The sequence below is a fragment of the Lissotriton vulgaris genome, chromosome 7 (assembly GCF_964263255.1).
Source record: "Lissotriton vulgaris chromosome 7, aLisVul1.2, whole genome shotgun sequence".
Lineage (NCBI taxonomy): Eukaryota > Metazoa > Chordata > Amphibia > Caudata > Salamandridae > Lissotriton > Lissotriton vulgaris.
The window spans coordinates 1,068,871,291-1,068,886,546 of record NC_141695.1 but is presented as its reverse complement, the minus strand read 5'-3'; the positions used below and the strand labels follow the sequence as shown (position 1 = coordinate 1,068,886,546).

At 46.1% G+C, this 15,256-nt stretch overlaps 1 protein-coding gene across 1 annotated transcript in view; it reads left to right on the top strand.

Moving 5' to 3' along the window:
• The window catches only part of TRPC7 (transient receptor potential cation channel subfamily C member 7), a 1,554,154-nt gene that overhangs the window by 1,263,160 nt on the left and 275,738 nt on the right, over nucleotides 1–15,256 (top strand). The window contains exon 8 of the mRNA XM_086931521.1: nucleotides 11,263–11,458. Coding sequence (XP_086787647.1) covers nucleotides 11,263–11,458 — 196 coding nt within the window. The remainder of the gene's footprint in view (nucleotides 1–11,262; nucleotides 11,459–15,256) is intronic.

Sequence of the window (15,256 nt, the reverse complement as noted above, 5' to 3'; positions counted from 1 at the left end):
AACAAGGGCAAAACATTCGTAATACTTGCGGCCTGGTGGGGCCATTAGAGAGAAAGAAAAAGGGGAGAGGAGGAGAAGGAAGAAGAGAAAGAAGAGGGGGGGGGGGGATGGATGCTGGTCACTGTTCTAGATATGCGTCGAGAGCTTCCCACATGTTATCTTTAGCGGTGTGGTTCGCCGCCTTGTGTTTGGCAGTGATGTTGTCAGCCCCCCGGAGGAACGTGACCCAGTTGAACCAGCGTTTGAAGGTGGCTTTGCTGGTGTCTTTCCAGTTACCCAGGATAGTTTTAACCGCAGCTGTCAGAAGTACATCGACCAGGTCTCGTGCTTCTTTGGACTGGAGTTCTACTGACAGGAAGGCGGTGGCTATCCCCGCTAGTCCTCTTTGTGTCTTGCTACCTGTGACTGTGTCTATTAGGTTGTAGACCTTGTTCCAGAAGGCTTTGATTTTGGGGCAGTCGTATAGCATGTGGGATAGGTCTCCTGTTGCCCTCTGGCAGTTCCAGCATGTGCTACTCTCGCTCGCTCCTACTTTCCCTAGTTTCGCTGGTGTCCAATGTAGCCTATGAAGTAACCAGTATTTGGTCTGTGCTAGTTGTGGCGTGATTTTGTTTTTGGACGCTGCCGTCCATAGCCTGGCTCTTTCTTCCTCGTTTAGGGGTCTTTGTATGGTCTGTTCCCAAAAGGCTAGTGTTTTGTTGTTCAGAGATGTGGTGCGCGGAGTGATTAGTTTGTAAATTTGCGATGTTTGGTGGCCTGTCTTGTTTAGGTTTTGTGTGTATTGTATGATGGTGGGTGTCTGTTTCGAGAGGCCCGCTTTGGTGACAGCCGCTTTGATTTTGAGGAATTCGTAGAACTCCTTGTTCGGTAGTAATGTTGTCTGCTGTATTGCCTTGTATGTGAGCGGGTTGTTCCCTGCTTCTAGTTGTGATGGCGTTGTGATTCCTCTGCCGTACCATTCCTTGCTGTTAAGTGTTTTCCCCTTGTAGGTTATTTTTGTGTTGTGCCACAGTGACTCCCATTTGGTGCCCTTGATGCTCACTGCCATTTCTCTGTCTACTCTCAGCAGCGCTGTTTTTGTGTTGTGTATTATCGCGTTCTTGGCCTCTGGGTGCTTGTGCGCCGTAAGAGCCATGATCGGATTTGCGCCCCCTAGAATGCCTCTTTCTAGGTCCAGCCATACCGGCGTGTACTCTGGTGTAGGGGTTATCCAGTGTATCCCCTGTTTGGCAAGGCATGCCGTCTGGAAAGCCTTGTAGTTTGTGAGATTTAGACCTCCCTGTTCTTTTCTGAGTCTGAGTTTAGCCAGGCTTATTCTTGTTTTTTTCCCCCCCCATAGGAAATTGTTAATGCTCTTGTCTAAGTGTTTGTGGAAGTCGGTTGTGAGCGTTAGAGGCAGCATGGAGAGCATGTAGTTTAGCATGGGGGTGATCATCATCTTTATCGTCTCAATTCTTCCCCACCAGCTTATGAATTTGGGGCTCCACGCGTCTAGACTGGACTTTATTTTTTTTAGCATCGCCTCCTCGTTGTGGTCTAGTGTTGTTCTTAGGTCTCTTCCGAAGAGTATGCCTAGGTATTTCAGTGTTTTTTTCTGCCACGTTAGGCCTGACGAGCCCAGTACCGACCTGGTGGTGTGGATGTTCATAGGCTTACATTCGGATTTCTCCCTATTCAGCTTGTAGCCTGAGACATGCGCATATTCCTTTATTGTTTGTACGAGTGCTTCAATCGACTCTTGTGGGTTGTTTGTGGTGATCAGAATGTCATCGGCATATGCAGCTAGTTTGAAGGCTTGCCCCTCTATTTGCACCCCCGAGATCCGGGGGTTTGTTCTGATCATGTGGAGGAGTGGTTCTAGGGCTAGATGAAACAGCCCTGGTGAGAGGGGGCATCCCTGCCTTGTTCCCCTTCCTAGTGTAAATGAGTCCGAAGTGGCTGCATTCACCACCACTCGAGCCCGAGGGTTTTTATAGAGGGCCATGATCATTCCCCTATATTTCTCGCCCAGTCCAAACTTGAGCATGCATTGGTTCAAAAAGGCCCATGAGACTCTGTCAAAGGCTTTTTCTGCATCTAACGCGATCATGACGGCCTTCTCCGCACTGCTAGCCGTGCGGTTAATTAGGTGGCATAGCAGTCTGGTGTTGTCTTGTGAGAGTCTGTTTTTCAGGTAGCCCACCTGGTTTTTGTGGATGAGTGTGGGGAGGTATGTGTTTAGTCTCGCTGCCATGATCTTTGCGTAGATTTTGCAGTCCACGTTGATTAGGGAGATTGGTCTATAGTTACGTGGGAACTGGGGGTCTTTCCCCTCCTTGGGGATGACAATGATGTTTGCCTCTGCCATTGAGTCAGTCATATTGCCTATGTCCGCGCATGCCTGGAAGGTTCTGACTAGGGTGTCATTGAGTTGCGTTTGGAATTGTTTATAGAACGCAGCTGTGAAACCGTCCGGCCCTGGGGCCTTGTTCGGTTTTAGTGCGTCTATGGCCATTCTTACTTCTGCTTTTGTTATGCTTTGGTCTAAGGCCTCTCTCTGTTCTTCGCTTAGCTGGGGTAGCACGAGCTTCTCTAGCAGTTTAGCTCCTCCGTCTGCCCCCAGTGAGGTATCAGCCGTGTATAGGTCCTTGTAAAACTTCCTGAAAGTCTCGAGGATTTGTTTGCTGGTTGTGTGTGTCTTGTCATCGGCGTCAGTGATTGCTGCTACTACGTGTTGTCTTTGCTTGGCTTTTAGGTACCCAGCCAGGGCTTTCCCTGCTTTGTTGGCCGAGCACAAGTTAATGGATTTGTACTTGTTGATCCATGTGGAGGCTCTTTCACTCAAGATTCTGTTTAGCTCATACTTCTTTTTTGTTAGCGCTGTGAGTGTGTTCCTGTCTCTAAGATTGGCTGTGTGGTTCCTCTCTAGGTCCTTGATCTGCTCCTCAAGTTCTTTGATTTTTTTGTTCCTGCCTCTGTTCATGCGTGCCTTAATGTTGATGAGTTTCCCCCTTATTGTTGCTTTGAGCGCGTCCCACAGTGTTGCTGCGCCTATGTCCTCTGTGTCATTGTGCAGGAGGTATTCTTTGATCGCTGCCTCTATTTCGGTAATGTTGGTGGGGTTCTCTAGTATGTCGCTGTTGAGGCGCCACCTCCTGCTTGGTGTTTCGTTGTGCTTACCACTCAGTGATAGAGATATGTGCGCATGGTCTGAGATTGTTATGGGACCTATTTCCGTTGTGTCAGTCAGGTGTGTGTGTGTGTCAGACATGAGTATGTAGTCTATCCTGCTGTATGAGTTGTGGGGGTGCGAGTAGAAGGTGTATTCTCTGGCGCTAGGGTTTTGTAACCTCCACGGGTCAGTTAGTGCGAGTTTGGCGCATAGGTTCTTTAGTGTGTTCTGTTCTTGTGATGTGTGGCTGGGTCTGTGTGGGTGTCTGTCTGTGGCATTGTCCATTGCTATGTTCATGTCCCCTGCCACGATTGTTAGTTCGCCCAGTGGGACTTTGTTTAATTCGCTCTCTAGGTCTTCCCAGAATTCTTTGTCCGCAGTGTTGGGGCCGTATATGTTTGCTATGTGTGCTATTTCGTCCCCTCTCTTAATAGATGTGATCAGCCTTCTCCCCTTGGTGTCTGCGTTATTGTCGTGCACCCGGAACTTCCCTTTCTTGCTAATTATGGTAATGACTCCTCCCTTTTTGTTAACTGCCGGTGAGCACAGCACCTCGCTAATCCAGTTGGCCTTGAGCCTGTTGGCGTCTTCCTCGGACACTCTAGTTTCTTGGAGGACGTATATGTCCGCCTTCAGTCTGTTTAGATATTCTAGTGTTTTCCGTCGCTTGACGGGGTGGTTGAGGCCCTTGACGTTAAGAGACACTATTTTTATGTCCGAGGCTATCTGTGCCCGGCCCCTAGTGTCAGATGACGTCATGGTCTGTTCTTGTTGTCGCTTGCCTTATGTAGGGATCTTCTTTTCTGCTCTGCGGTCCATGTTTGTTAGCCTGCTGCCTCGTGGCTTTTGCGCCCCCCTGGGGTGTGGGATGGGATGGTGGGTTATGTGTGGAAATAAGAAAATAGAAAAAGAAAGAGTAGTGCCTCCACCAGGCTAAGATTGTCCGTGCTCCTTGGTCTCCCCCCCTGCCCTCACCCCCTCCCCCCCCTACCGCCCCCTCCCCCCTGTTAACGTACTGTAAGCGTGCGACAGCAACGGTTCCCGCCCTCCGCTCCCCCGGGTTCATATGAAGCAGTTTGAGCCCCTCATATCCCCCCTCTCCGTGCTTCGCTGTTTTGTGTAAAGGATATAGCCTTCTTCATGTCCATAGTCCAAAGTTCTTGGTCTTGTGTGAGGTAGACTTGTTCCCTGAGTGCAGTGGCACTTGGCAAGAGTTCCTGTGCCCTCCGCAGGCCCCATCTTCTCGGTGAGGCGACTTCTCCTTCCGATGAGTGGTCTCTCTGTATTCGCCTTCGTATGTTGTGGATACAGTCTTACAGGAGAGGCCAGATGTTGTGTGTGGTAGTCTGTGTTCCCTGAGTACGATGATATCTACATGGCATAGTAGGCTTGTTTTGCTAGCTTCGACTGCCTAGCCTAGTTTCTTTGGTGAGGTAGGTCCTATTTCTGTTTGGGTGGTCCTTGTTCTCTTCTGGTTGGCTCTTACTTCCTGCGATGTGGTATTATCTACCACCCGCTGCCCCTTTTTCTTCCGCCTCTGAGCTGTCTGAGGAGGCTCTTCTTTTTGCCGTGCCTGGGCTCGTCTGTTCCATCTCTTCCTGTTCTGGCTTCCTGAGGTATTTGCGTAGTTCTGCTGGGTCATCGAAAATACGTATGTCCTGGCCATCTGTTATCTTCATCCTTGCCGGACCCACAAAGCTGAAGGTTATTCTTGCTCTTTTCATGGCGTCTCTTAGTGCCAGAAAGCCTTTCCTTGCTTCAACCGTGTCTTTGGAGAGGTCTTGGGTGAAGATTATCTTCCTGCCTTTCCATGAAGGGGGTTGGCCTCGACGTGCAAAGGCAAAGATTGCATCGGTGTGGCTGGTTCTTAGTGGTTTGCATATGATCGTTCTTGGGCCTTTCATGTGCGCTTGTTTCATGGCCGGGATTCTGTAGGCCTTATTGATCTCCAGGGCTCTATCGAATCTTATGCCGGTCAGCTTAGGTATCAGTGTCTCAAGCATTGCCGCACAGGAGCCCGCTCCCTCCTCCTCGTCCTCTGGTATGCCCAGGATCCTGATGTTCCCCCTCCGATATTTGTCCTCTTGCTCCGCGAGCCTTCTTTGTACTTCGCTGGAGGCTTTGGAGATGTAGCAAATGTCCTTTTCCATGATGGTTGATTTATCTTCTATGTCGCTAATCCTTTTCTCTGTCTCCGCTACTCTAGTCGCTATCTTGTTTTGATCTGCTCGTATAGCTGTGAGTTCTAGCTGGACGTTGTCCATGGAAATCTTTGTGGCCTTGGCTAGGTCGTTTGCCTCCGTTATTTTCTTGACTAGCAGGTCCATTGCAGATTCTGTGTTTTTCAGGTCTTTCATTTTGATTGGGGACTCCAGGTCTTTCCTTATCTTCTTTTTGTCGCCGTTCATCACCTCCCTGCCACTACTGTCTTGGTGTGTGGGCAATGTCTTTTTCAGGGTGGGTTGTATCTCCTTTGGTGTAGCAATCTTAATGTACGTGGCTATGCCTGTCCTTGCTGTGTTGCCAAAGTTGAACCTGCTCGGCCACTTTATTGACCTTGTTCTTGTCTTCCCGGACGCCAGGGCTGCCTACCAGAGCTTCTCTTCCCGCGGTCGGCTTTTTTGAAGATGGGAAACAGTATGGAGCCCCTCCAAGAGTCGGGGATTATTGTGGTCTGGTAGGTGTAATTAAAGAGTGGAGTTAAAAGTGTTGCTCAGAACTCTGATGCCTGTTTAAAGACCGGCGCTGGAATCCCATTGGGCCCCGGCGCGCCGTCATTCCTTATCCGCTTGATGGTATTGATGACCTGTCTGGTGTTTGTCCAGGTTGATGTAGTTGTGAAGGCGGCGACCGGGGAGCTATTACCCCTTATGTTGTTTCTTGGGGTTGAGGTGGCTGTTTCTAGCTGGAGGCAAGGCTGTTGGACTTTCTCGGTTAGCTCCGCCTTGTCCGTTGTCGGGGGTTCATGGCTAGGGGCTGTTTCGTATAGCTGTTTCACATATTGGATCCAGACTTTTTCAGCTAGCCCGTTTTCCCTCGTTGGCACTCGGTTACTCAGCTGATTGATGAAACTCCAGAGTCGAGCAGGGTTCTTTTGTTTGAGAAGAAGGAAGACTTTTAGCCATTTGCTTTCCGTATCCGTTTTTTTTAGTTCCCATAACTTCTTCCTTAAGGAGGTCCTCAGTTCCGATATTGAGGGCCCTTCTGCTGTTTGGCAGCCACCTCTTTTCTTTACTACGCAGGCCTTGCGCAGAAGTCGTTTAAGTTCCCGGATATCCTGGGGGCAAGTTTTCAGATTCTTGAAGGGCACTTTTGTCGTTGAATTTTGTGATTTAGGATTGCCGAGTTTATTTTGTAGGTCCTCGATGATTTGCACCCATCCTGTTGTGGGGGGACCAAGTGCGAGCAGACTCCCTTGCTGTGTCTGACACAGCCATGATTGAAGTTTTCCCTCTGTCTTGTCTGTCCACTTGATTCTCCGCAGGGCAGTGTGTGTCTCCTTCCCGCTTGACTCCCCAATGGTGTGGTAGAGGGTGGCGGCCGGTATGACCAGCTGGAATGATGCTTTTAATGGCCTGTGATCGCTGTCCTGTCGGTTCACAACTTCAAAGTCAATCATTCTGTCCGCCAGTATTCCACTTATCAATATGTAGTCAATTCTGTCAAAGTGTGTTGTGGCTGCCAGGTGCTTGAACATAATGTTTTCTGCGTATGAGTTGATGTCAGTTTGTAGCTGCGGAAGAGGTTGCGCAGGGGAGCCGTCCTTCCTGAGCCTCGGGGAAGCGTTTCCAGGTTATCTTAGTCTTTTAAGTTGAAGTCCCCTGCTAAGATGACCTGATGTGTATTGTATTTGTTTAACAAGTCCTCCAGGTTAGATGTCAGTGCCTCCAGGTGGTCTTTCATAAGGGTCTGTGCGGGGTTAATGTAGCAGTTTAATACAAGCAGATGAATTGGGTGACTAGTGAGGCTCGGACCCCTTATCTGTAGCGCTTGTAGACCGACCATGTTCACGATAATGGGGGAGGCATCGAGTGCGCACTCGGGTTTTATGAATATTGATAGTCCGCCTGCTGGGCGGCCGAAAAGGTTCCTTTTCGTTGCTGGTACTTGGAACTCGTAATACCCAACAAGGGGGGTGGAGGTCAGTGCCCAGGTTTCTTGGAGACAGATTAAGTCCCCACATTCCAGGAGCCGCTTCAAATTCTCATTGTTGCAGATTTTACTAACCCCTGCTATGTTCCAGGAGATTACTGAAAGTTCTGGTTTTGCAGTGGTGCCGAACCTGGCGTCCCTGCTGGATTGCAGACTATTATGGCGGCTAGGAGTGCTGTGTCATCTTGCTTCCTGGTCCCTTTTGCTCATGGAGGGGGGAGATGTTATGCATGATTCGTTGATTGTTTTCGTAGAGTATTTTGATTCCTGTGTGTACTCTCGGGCCCGTCTGGCTGCTGTTTGGGGGGCCCAAGCTGGTTGTCCCTTTTAGGACTGATCGGGTGACCTTTCTCCCGCTGTCTGGGACCAGGACGAGTGGGTATTTTGGACGTGATAATACCTGAACTTCGATGCCCCACTCCGCGAGTAGAGCGGAGTTTTGTTTGATGGCTTGCTGTATTTCTTTGTTCTTCAGTCCCACCACAGTAGAATCACCTGTGAGTCCCCTTTCAAACTCACGAATTTCACCCAATCTATGTCCCCTGATTGTGTCTTATCCAGGGTGTACAGATGTTTGAAAAGACGAAGGAGGTTACTCCGGCTCAGGATGTCATGGTGTCCTGCTCTGGAGAATCTTGGAGTAAAAACCACCTCGATAGACTGTGAGTGCATTCAAGTTTTGAGCCCCACCGCACTTTTTTATAGTTGGTTCGACAAGAGGGAGCCCTGACCCGTGACTGCCTTGGAGGGTTGGGGGCGTACCTCCTTGCGACCTCTTGTTTTGGTAGTCATTTATCCTGGTTGAGAGCTGGGGACTAGTTAGGGGTTGATGCAAAGTGGCACCTTGAGGCACGGATGTTAACGGAGTTGGCTGTAGAGGCCATGTTGGGACTGGTAGGTTTTTTCCGGCCATAGGCTGATTTGCTGTGGAGCTAGTTTGTGTTGCTGGTGGCTTTTCTTCCTTTAAGCTGGGGGGACCTACTGATGCAGATTGATTGTAATGCTCTCCCTTTGGTGGGGGGGCCTGAAGGGTTTTTATGCCCTATTTTTTATCTGTAAATATTGGATATAGCTAGGTCACTTTTGCTTGTGTCCCCTCATTTGATGGTTGGTACTTGAGCTTCAAAACCTGTGGTTGTCTAACTTTTAACTTAAATTTTTTCTGCTGCTTTTTTAGCTTCATTTTTGCTCTTCTTGACAGTGGGGGATTCTGCGTGTCTATTGTACCTGATGAGTCATCCGGCCCGGCTGTTTCGATTTCTTCACTGTCCCTGTGGTTGGGGCTCTGGACGGTTATGGGTTCTGGTGAGCTACTCGCTGGCTTTGTGGTTAAAAACCCGGCGCTTTTGCCGTCATCGGCTGTGTCTTTCTTCCCCATTCGGGCCCATGGTGTTTGTATCGCCTTCGGGGTGTGGCTGTTGTGCTTTGCCCCCTTCTCTTTATCGTTCAACGTAGGTGCCACAGTTCTTCCTTTCGCTATTTCCATAATTTCGGCTAGTACCTCAGGCAGAGAGGCCCACTTCTTGATGATATCTGAGCAACGGCAGACGCCGGCCCCTCAGTTGGAGCGCTCATGCTGGGAGATCCTATTAGCCAGGGCCTCCACCTTGAAGCCTATGTCGGCTAATGGCCCAGCTATTGCCTGCAGAAGGTCAATCTGTAGTTCCATCTTAGTGGATTGCCACAGAAGAGCTTTGTTGGTGGCACTGTTTGACTCCAAATGGGATGGATTATCCGAGGTCATATCTATGCCGATGTCGCGGTCGGGATTCCGCGTTTTCTTTTTGGTGGCCCAAAGGGATTCTTTGGGCCAAGATGGAATGGGGGTTAGTTCGAGGGTTCTTTCAATCTTTCGCTCAAGATTGTGAAGAAATGAGCCTGAGAGCTCCTCGGCGGGTGACAGCGATGGAACAGGGGAATCCGGTTGAGGGAACGTTGGATTAAGATTCTTGTGCATGTGTTCATGGTGTTCATGGTCGTGCTGTGAGATGCTGGGACCCGGATTCTGAGGAGATAAGCCCAAGATTTTTGGCTGGTGGATTTGAGCTATTGTTAATGCAGAGGAGCCGCTTCTGGTCTGGGCTGTGGCTGTGTTCTTGTCGATTGTAGTGACCTGTGTCTCGATTGTGGACCGGGGAGAAGAGCTGACACAGAATGGTCCTGCGATTGGCTTTGGGTGGGATTGACCGTAAACTGTAATCAACTGTCTACTGGCCTGATCCTGGGTGGCACTGAGTTCCTCACAAAAGGACAACACTACTTTGGGAGTGCAATCAAAGTTCGACAGTCGTCCACTGTGAGTAGGTGTGCTGTTGTCTTGAACAGGGTCTTGAGCGGGGTCTGGAGTGCCAGGGGTGGTTGTTAGGCTGGGGCCGGAGCAGTGATTGCTGTTTGGGGGATCCCTTTTCTTAAAAAAGTTTGTGATCGTCCCTCTTTGGTCTGCCTCTTGTGCCCTTTCGTTTGGACTTACAGTTAGTGATTTATTCCTGGTCTTCCGAGTTGACTTACAAAATTGGTGATTCATTTGTTGGGCTTTTTTCAGGAGACAACACCTGGCGGCCCTTCCTTTTGACCCCCAAGGCAAAATTACTTATTTTACATGGTTTGGCCTATGAGGGTTGTGTTCGCTTTGAAATTTGCAAAGGAGGGTGTACCTTCAGAACATGCAAAACTCACGGCAGCTCCGAGGTGCCTTGTGCCATAGCGCATTGCTTGTTGTCATGCTGAAATCATTTTTTAATGAGGAGACAAGGGATGACGTCATCGATGTGAAACTCAACAAACACGTCACTGTACTCGTTTGGCTTTTTCAAAATGAACGCTGCTGCTTTTCAAGCGGTGTTGTGCAAAGTGTGTACATCTGCGTATATTGTTTTTGTTTTATGGTATTTTCTATTTTTTAAAGAATGACTTTTAAAACTGTGCCACCGTGCACTTCACAGTGTGTCAAAAATAGTTCCCCAGATTATAGGGATCCAGGTGCATATTACCAACAACTAGCGATAATTATCGCTATGTTGCTTTAGCGGCGATATTTATATCGCCGAGCTGCGATGATTTTTATCGCTTAGGAACCTTGCTATTATCAAGGTTTATCTCCTAAGCGATAAAAATCGGCCGAAATGCATGAATATCGCTGAAAAGTCAGCGATATTCATGCATTACCGAGCTAATGCTCTTAGCCATGTTATCCACCTACCATTAGATAACATGGCTAAGGCAGGTGTTAGCTTTTGGAGATATTCGCGCTTAGCGCAAATTTCTCCAAAAGTTGGTAATAGGGGATAGCGATGTTAGCGACTGTTTCCAGTCGCTAACATCTTGGCACACCCACTTTGCATGTCATTAGTGATAAATATCACTGACATGCAAAGCGGGGCCCAAGATGGTCGCTATCTCCTACTAGCTGTCGCTAAAAAAGCGGAGATAAACCCCCTTGATAATATGCCCCCCAGTTTGGTTGACCTGACACTGCTTACTGTATGTAATAAGTAGGAGGATGTTAGTGCCAGACTGTTTTACAGCGACCATTTCAGTGTGGGCCAGCATTCAATCCGCAGGTAGCTTGAGGAGCAGCATTCCACGGCGTGCCAGGCAGGCTATCCATTCAAACAGGTGAAATGTTATTGCCATGATTATGATGCTAATATTTCATGTCTTCTCATCACATCAGGAGAGATGAGATTACATTCTATAATCTGATTTACGATGTGAGAGCTGCAAATATTGGTTTGAATCTTTGACACAGAAGATAAAACATTTTACAGACGTGCGTGTAGTGCCGCGCTATTGCTAGAAATCCATTTATTCTTATCAAACCAGGAAATGCAACTTGACAACTGCAAATACGTTTCTTGATAACTTCCTAGCTAGGTTTATTCGCTAGTTTGTTGTTGTGTATTTTTTGCTTACAGTCATTTAACATAAATGAAGATACCAAACATGTGTTTATTTTTCAGGGTAGAAGAAAGTTTTAAAACATTATTCTGGTCAATATTTGGCTTGTCCGAAGTGATATCGGTGGTACTGAAATATGACCACAAGTTCATTGAAAATATCGGCTATATCCTCTATGGAGTGTACAATGTGACCATGGTGGTGGTGCTGCTCAACATGTTAATAGCTATGATCAACAATTCTTATCAGGAAATTGAGGTAAGTTAATCAAACTGTCTCTCATCAATGCACTTGCTTCCTTTATCATTGTTCAATATTAAAAAAATAAACACATTCGTTATTATAATTTATCTGTAGAGTCGGCTGTCTCAGAATGAAAAGGGTACACATAGATTCCAGGGCCACATCTCACAATCGAAAACTTTATCTTTCAGATCTCTTCATGGCATTAGTACTTTTCAAATTAAATATTTATGATTTAACTATGCTTGAATCCCTGGTTGTTGAAGACATACTCCGCATAATTTCTTGACTGCTATTTTATTCACGGAGCAGAAAGGATTACGTTTGGAGCCCAGACACCATTATTAATCCCTTATTATTTAGGCCCCGCTGAACAAAAACGGGCGTAATTTAGACCATGAATAAATTGTGCCCATCCACGGGCGTAAATTGCACCTGTTTCGCTTTTTCACAAAAGTCTTGAACTTCCGACTATGCATCTTATACCTCTTGGCTGAAAATAGTAATATTTGTTAGCATCCACGAAAAACAAGCATTGGAAATGCAATAGGTCTCGCATTTGTTTGAGTTTGAGCTATTGGCATTGTAAATAGCAATGTCTTCTATTTGTGTGTTCTAGAGTGTATGCATGTGGTGTGTAGCGGAGTTATGTGGTTTGGATTGGTACACACAAAGCACCAACTCAATCATGCAAAAGACCCATGTCCAACGAATAACCAACACAGTGCAACATGGCATGAGTTACCTTACCCATTAAAGTGATGTGGCAATATGACATAAAATACCATATTATGCCAGTTCAATCCACAACACGGGCAAGATGAATGCCCTATCAATTATAAACGACTGCTAGAAAAAATAATAATTGAAATGATTAGAAGCACCGCTCTTTCTGTGACCCTACATAAAGCATGTTAAAAAAAAGTGAACACCAAGCACCTTACCTGTCGATAGTCTTACACTGACTGGGAACTTCACAAAACAGGAAAAAATTTATTAGAAGAGCATCCAAGGCATTGCAAACCCCAGCACTTTTAATGAACTATTAACTCAATGTAACTCACCTTAATTATCGATCCATTGGATAGCAACGCTGGTCTCGTAGTGTATCTTAATGCAGAAGCAAGCCAAAGTGCATATAAACACACATATCCAGCCACATGACCGGGATGCAGTCAGGGACCCAATTCAACCAATTCCCTAGTGGCCATATTGGAGTGGAAAAACGGGCTCTTTACAACCGAAGGGCCACTTTTGTACTTACCTTCTACAGGGCACAGAAACAAAAAGGGGACATATAAAAGATGTGTACCAATTAAAGTAACATAATAATTGACCCAAACACACAATTGATGGCCATAAATGCCCACAGAGGTAAAATATAATAATGTAATACTCAAAACTAATAAAAAAAAATACATATGTTTTGCTACTGAGCGTACACCCCTTACACATCTAAAAGTGTATGTATTATATAGCGTATGCCACATAGTTTATAAACAAGCCACAGTATACTATAACCATGTGACTAGTCACATTATCATAACGTGGTCCAGACTTGATCTACAGTGGCCATATTGCAAAAGATAAATTATCCTCATTAAATCTAAAGTACTTTCTTAAACAAAGCCTCAAAGCAAATGCACCCATAGTTTATAAGGCAGGATACTTCACCAGGAGAGACAACCTAATAATGATGACAATGGTTAATTTAATAGCAATCTATTCCAGCGTAATGCAGGAAAAGTTCTACATCTGCAGGTCCACACCATAAAAAGGGACAATGTAAACGTGTATAATCCCATGTAAGGATGAACACCCTTTTCAAGTACTTGATATGTTTGCATACATTACACTCATTATCAGAATGTGTAGTTATAATGATAGTCATGTTATGTTATGTTAAAAATATTGTAGAGCACACATACACCATACTGTTTCTTGGTGCTAAATACACGGAAGAGCATGCAGCTTAATGATTCATTCATATGCTTGGAAGAACAACCATGTTTTTAAAAGATATCCGAATTGAAGATAGCAGGGTGATGATCTGATTTTCAGAGTGAGTGAATTCCAAAAATGAGGGACCAGAACAGAGAATCTAGCTCCGTCTAGCCTCTTCTTTTTAAAAGTGGGGGTAGTCAGGAGTGTGAGGTAAGAAGACCTCAGGTCCCGGGCGGCGATATACCTATGGATGCGCGTAGAAATTAATTAAGGGCCGGTGTCCTGCAGGGATTTGAATATAAGACACCCAATGTTTAATGCATTGTGTTGTTTAACTGGTAGCAAGTACAGTTTCCTAATCAGGGGAGTGATGTGGTCCCTTCTAGGCTGTTGGTAAATCAGTCTGGCTGCCTGGTTTTGCACCAGTTGCAATCTTTTTCTTAGGCATTCCAGGAGGCCAAGTAAAGAGAGTTGTCATAATCAATGTGGAAAGCGACTAGTGAAAGAGCAACCTGAACGAGAGCTTCATAGGTGAGGTATCGGCCAATTTTCCTGACCTTTCAGAGCTGGAAGAAACAGGTGGATACTACAGACTCGATCTGAGGTTCATAGATAGATTGTTGTCAATAATAACTCCTAGGCTCTTCGCTGACGTAGAGGATAGGGGAGGTGTACTCAGCACAGCGGGCCAGAAATTTGAGCTCCATGTGTTTTAAGAGCCGCTGACTAAGACAAGTTCTGTCTTGTCTGGATGTAGTTTTAAATGATTGCTATTCATCCAGTTGTGGATAAATCGCATAGTTGTTTAGAATTTCGAAATTGAGCCAAGAGTATTATCAATTGCCAAAATTAATTGTACGTCATCGGCATAGTTAAAGATGCAAATATCAATTTTCCTCAGAGACAGTACCAGTGGAATAATATACAAATTTAACAGGTGCGGGGACAGAGATGATCCCTGAGTCATCTTTAAGATTCATAAACAATTGTCCAAGTGGATAGGTGAATAACTGTACACACGGTAGTGGAACAATCCACCTCAATGATGCATAAAAAATATCCAAAAGTTAACAATACAGATCCCAACAATATCGCAATTGGATGAGGGGAATGTGGGTCTTGATGAAGGTCTTTGAGTCAGGGGCCCCATGTTGACTGTGTGCACTAGTGTTATTGTAAAAGCCGGTGCCGTGCTGAAACATCAATCATGGTGCACTGGGCGGGATGAGGATGAGGGTCTTTAAGTCACAGGTGCCATTGTTGAATGTGTGTGCCCATGGTAATGCATGGAGCCCAAGGGTGGGACAGGGATGAGGGTCTGTAAGCCGCGTGCACCATTGTAATGTAAAAGCAGGTGAATTTGCGGAGTTCTCCAGGTAATTTTAACAATTAAAAAAATGTTTGGTAGCTAAGCTGCACAACAAGTGAAATGCGTGAGGCTGCCATATTCAAGATTAAGCGCAAGTGTGGAGTGTTCTGGGAAACAAAAGGTTTTGGGAGAAATCAATTTAGGAAAATAGTGCTCTGAGGCTATAATTAGAACGTACTGAGTAACAAAACATGTAACAGGGGTGTCCTCAATTGAGGTTACAAGAAGAGAAAAGGCAGTACTAAGGAGGGACTACTAAGCCTATTGACAAATGAAAAGTCACCATTTACAAAAGGAGCCAATTAAAAAGATGAGAGGAAAGTGGGCGGAGCTTCATGCCTATATCCTGAGTACAGCTTGTTTCAAAGAGACACCACAAGCGCTGTCTAGGCAAGACCTAATGAAGACCTGCACCTATTTTTGTAACCCTGTTTATTCCTATTTTGGGAATTTCATAAAACACGTCTTTATGTCTTGTGAATCTTTTTGTAGCTTTCTTG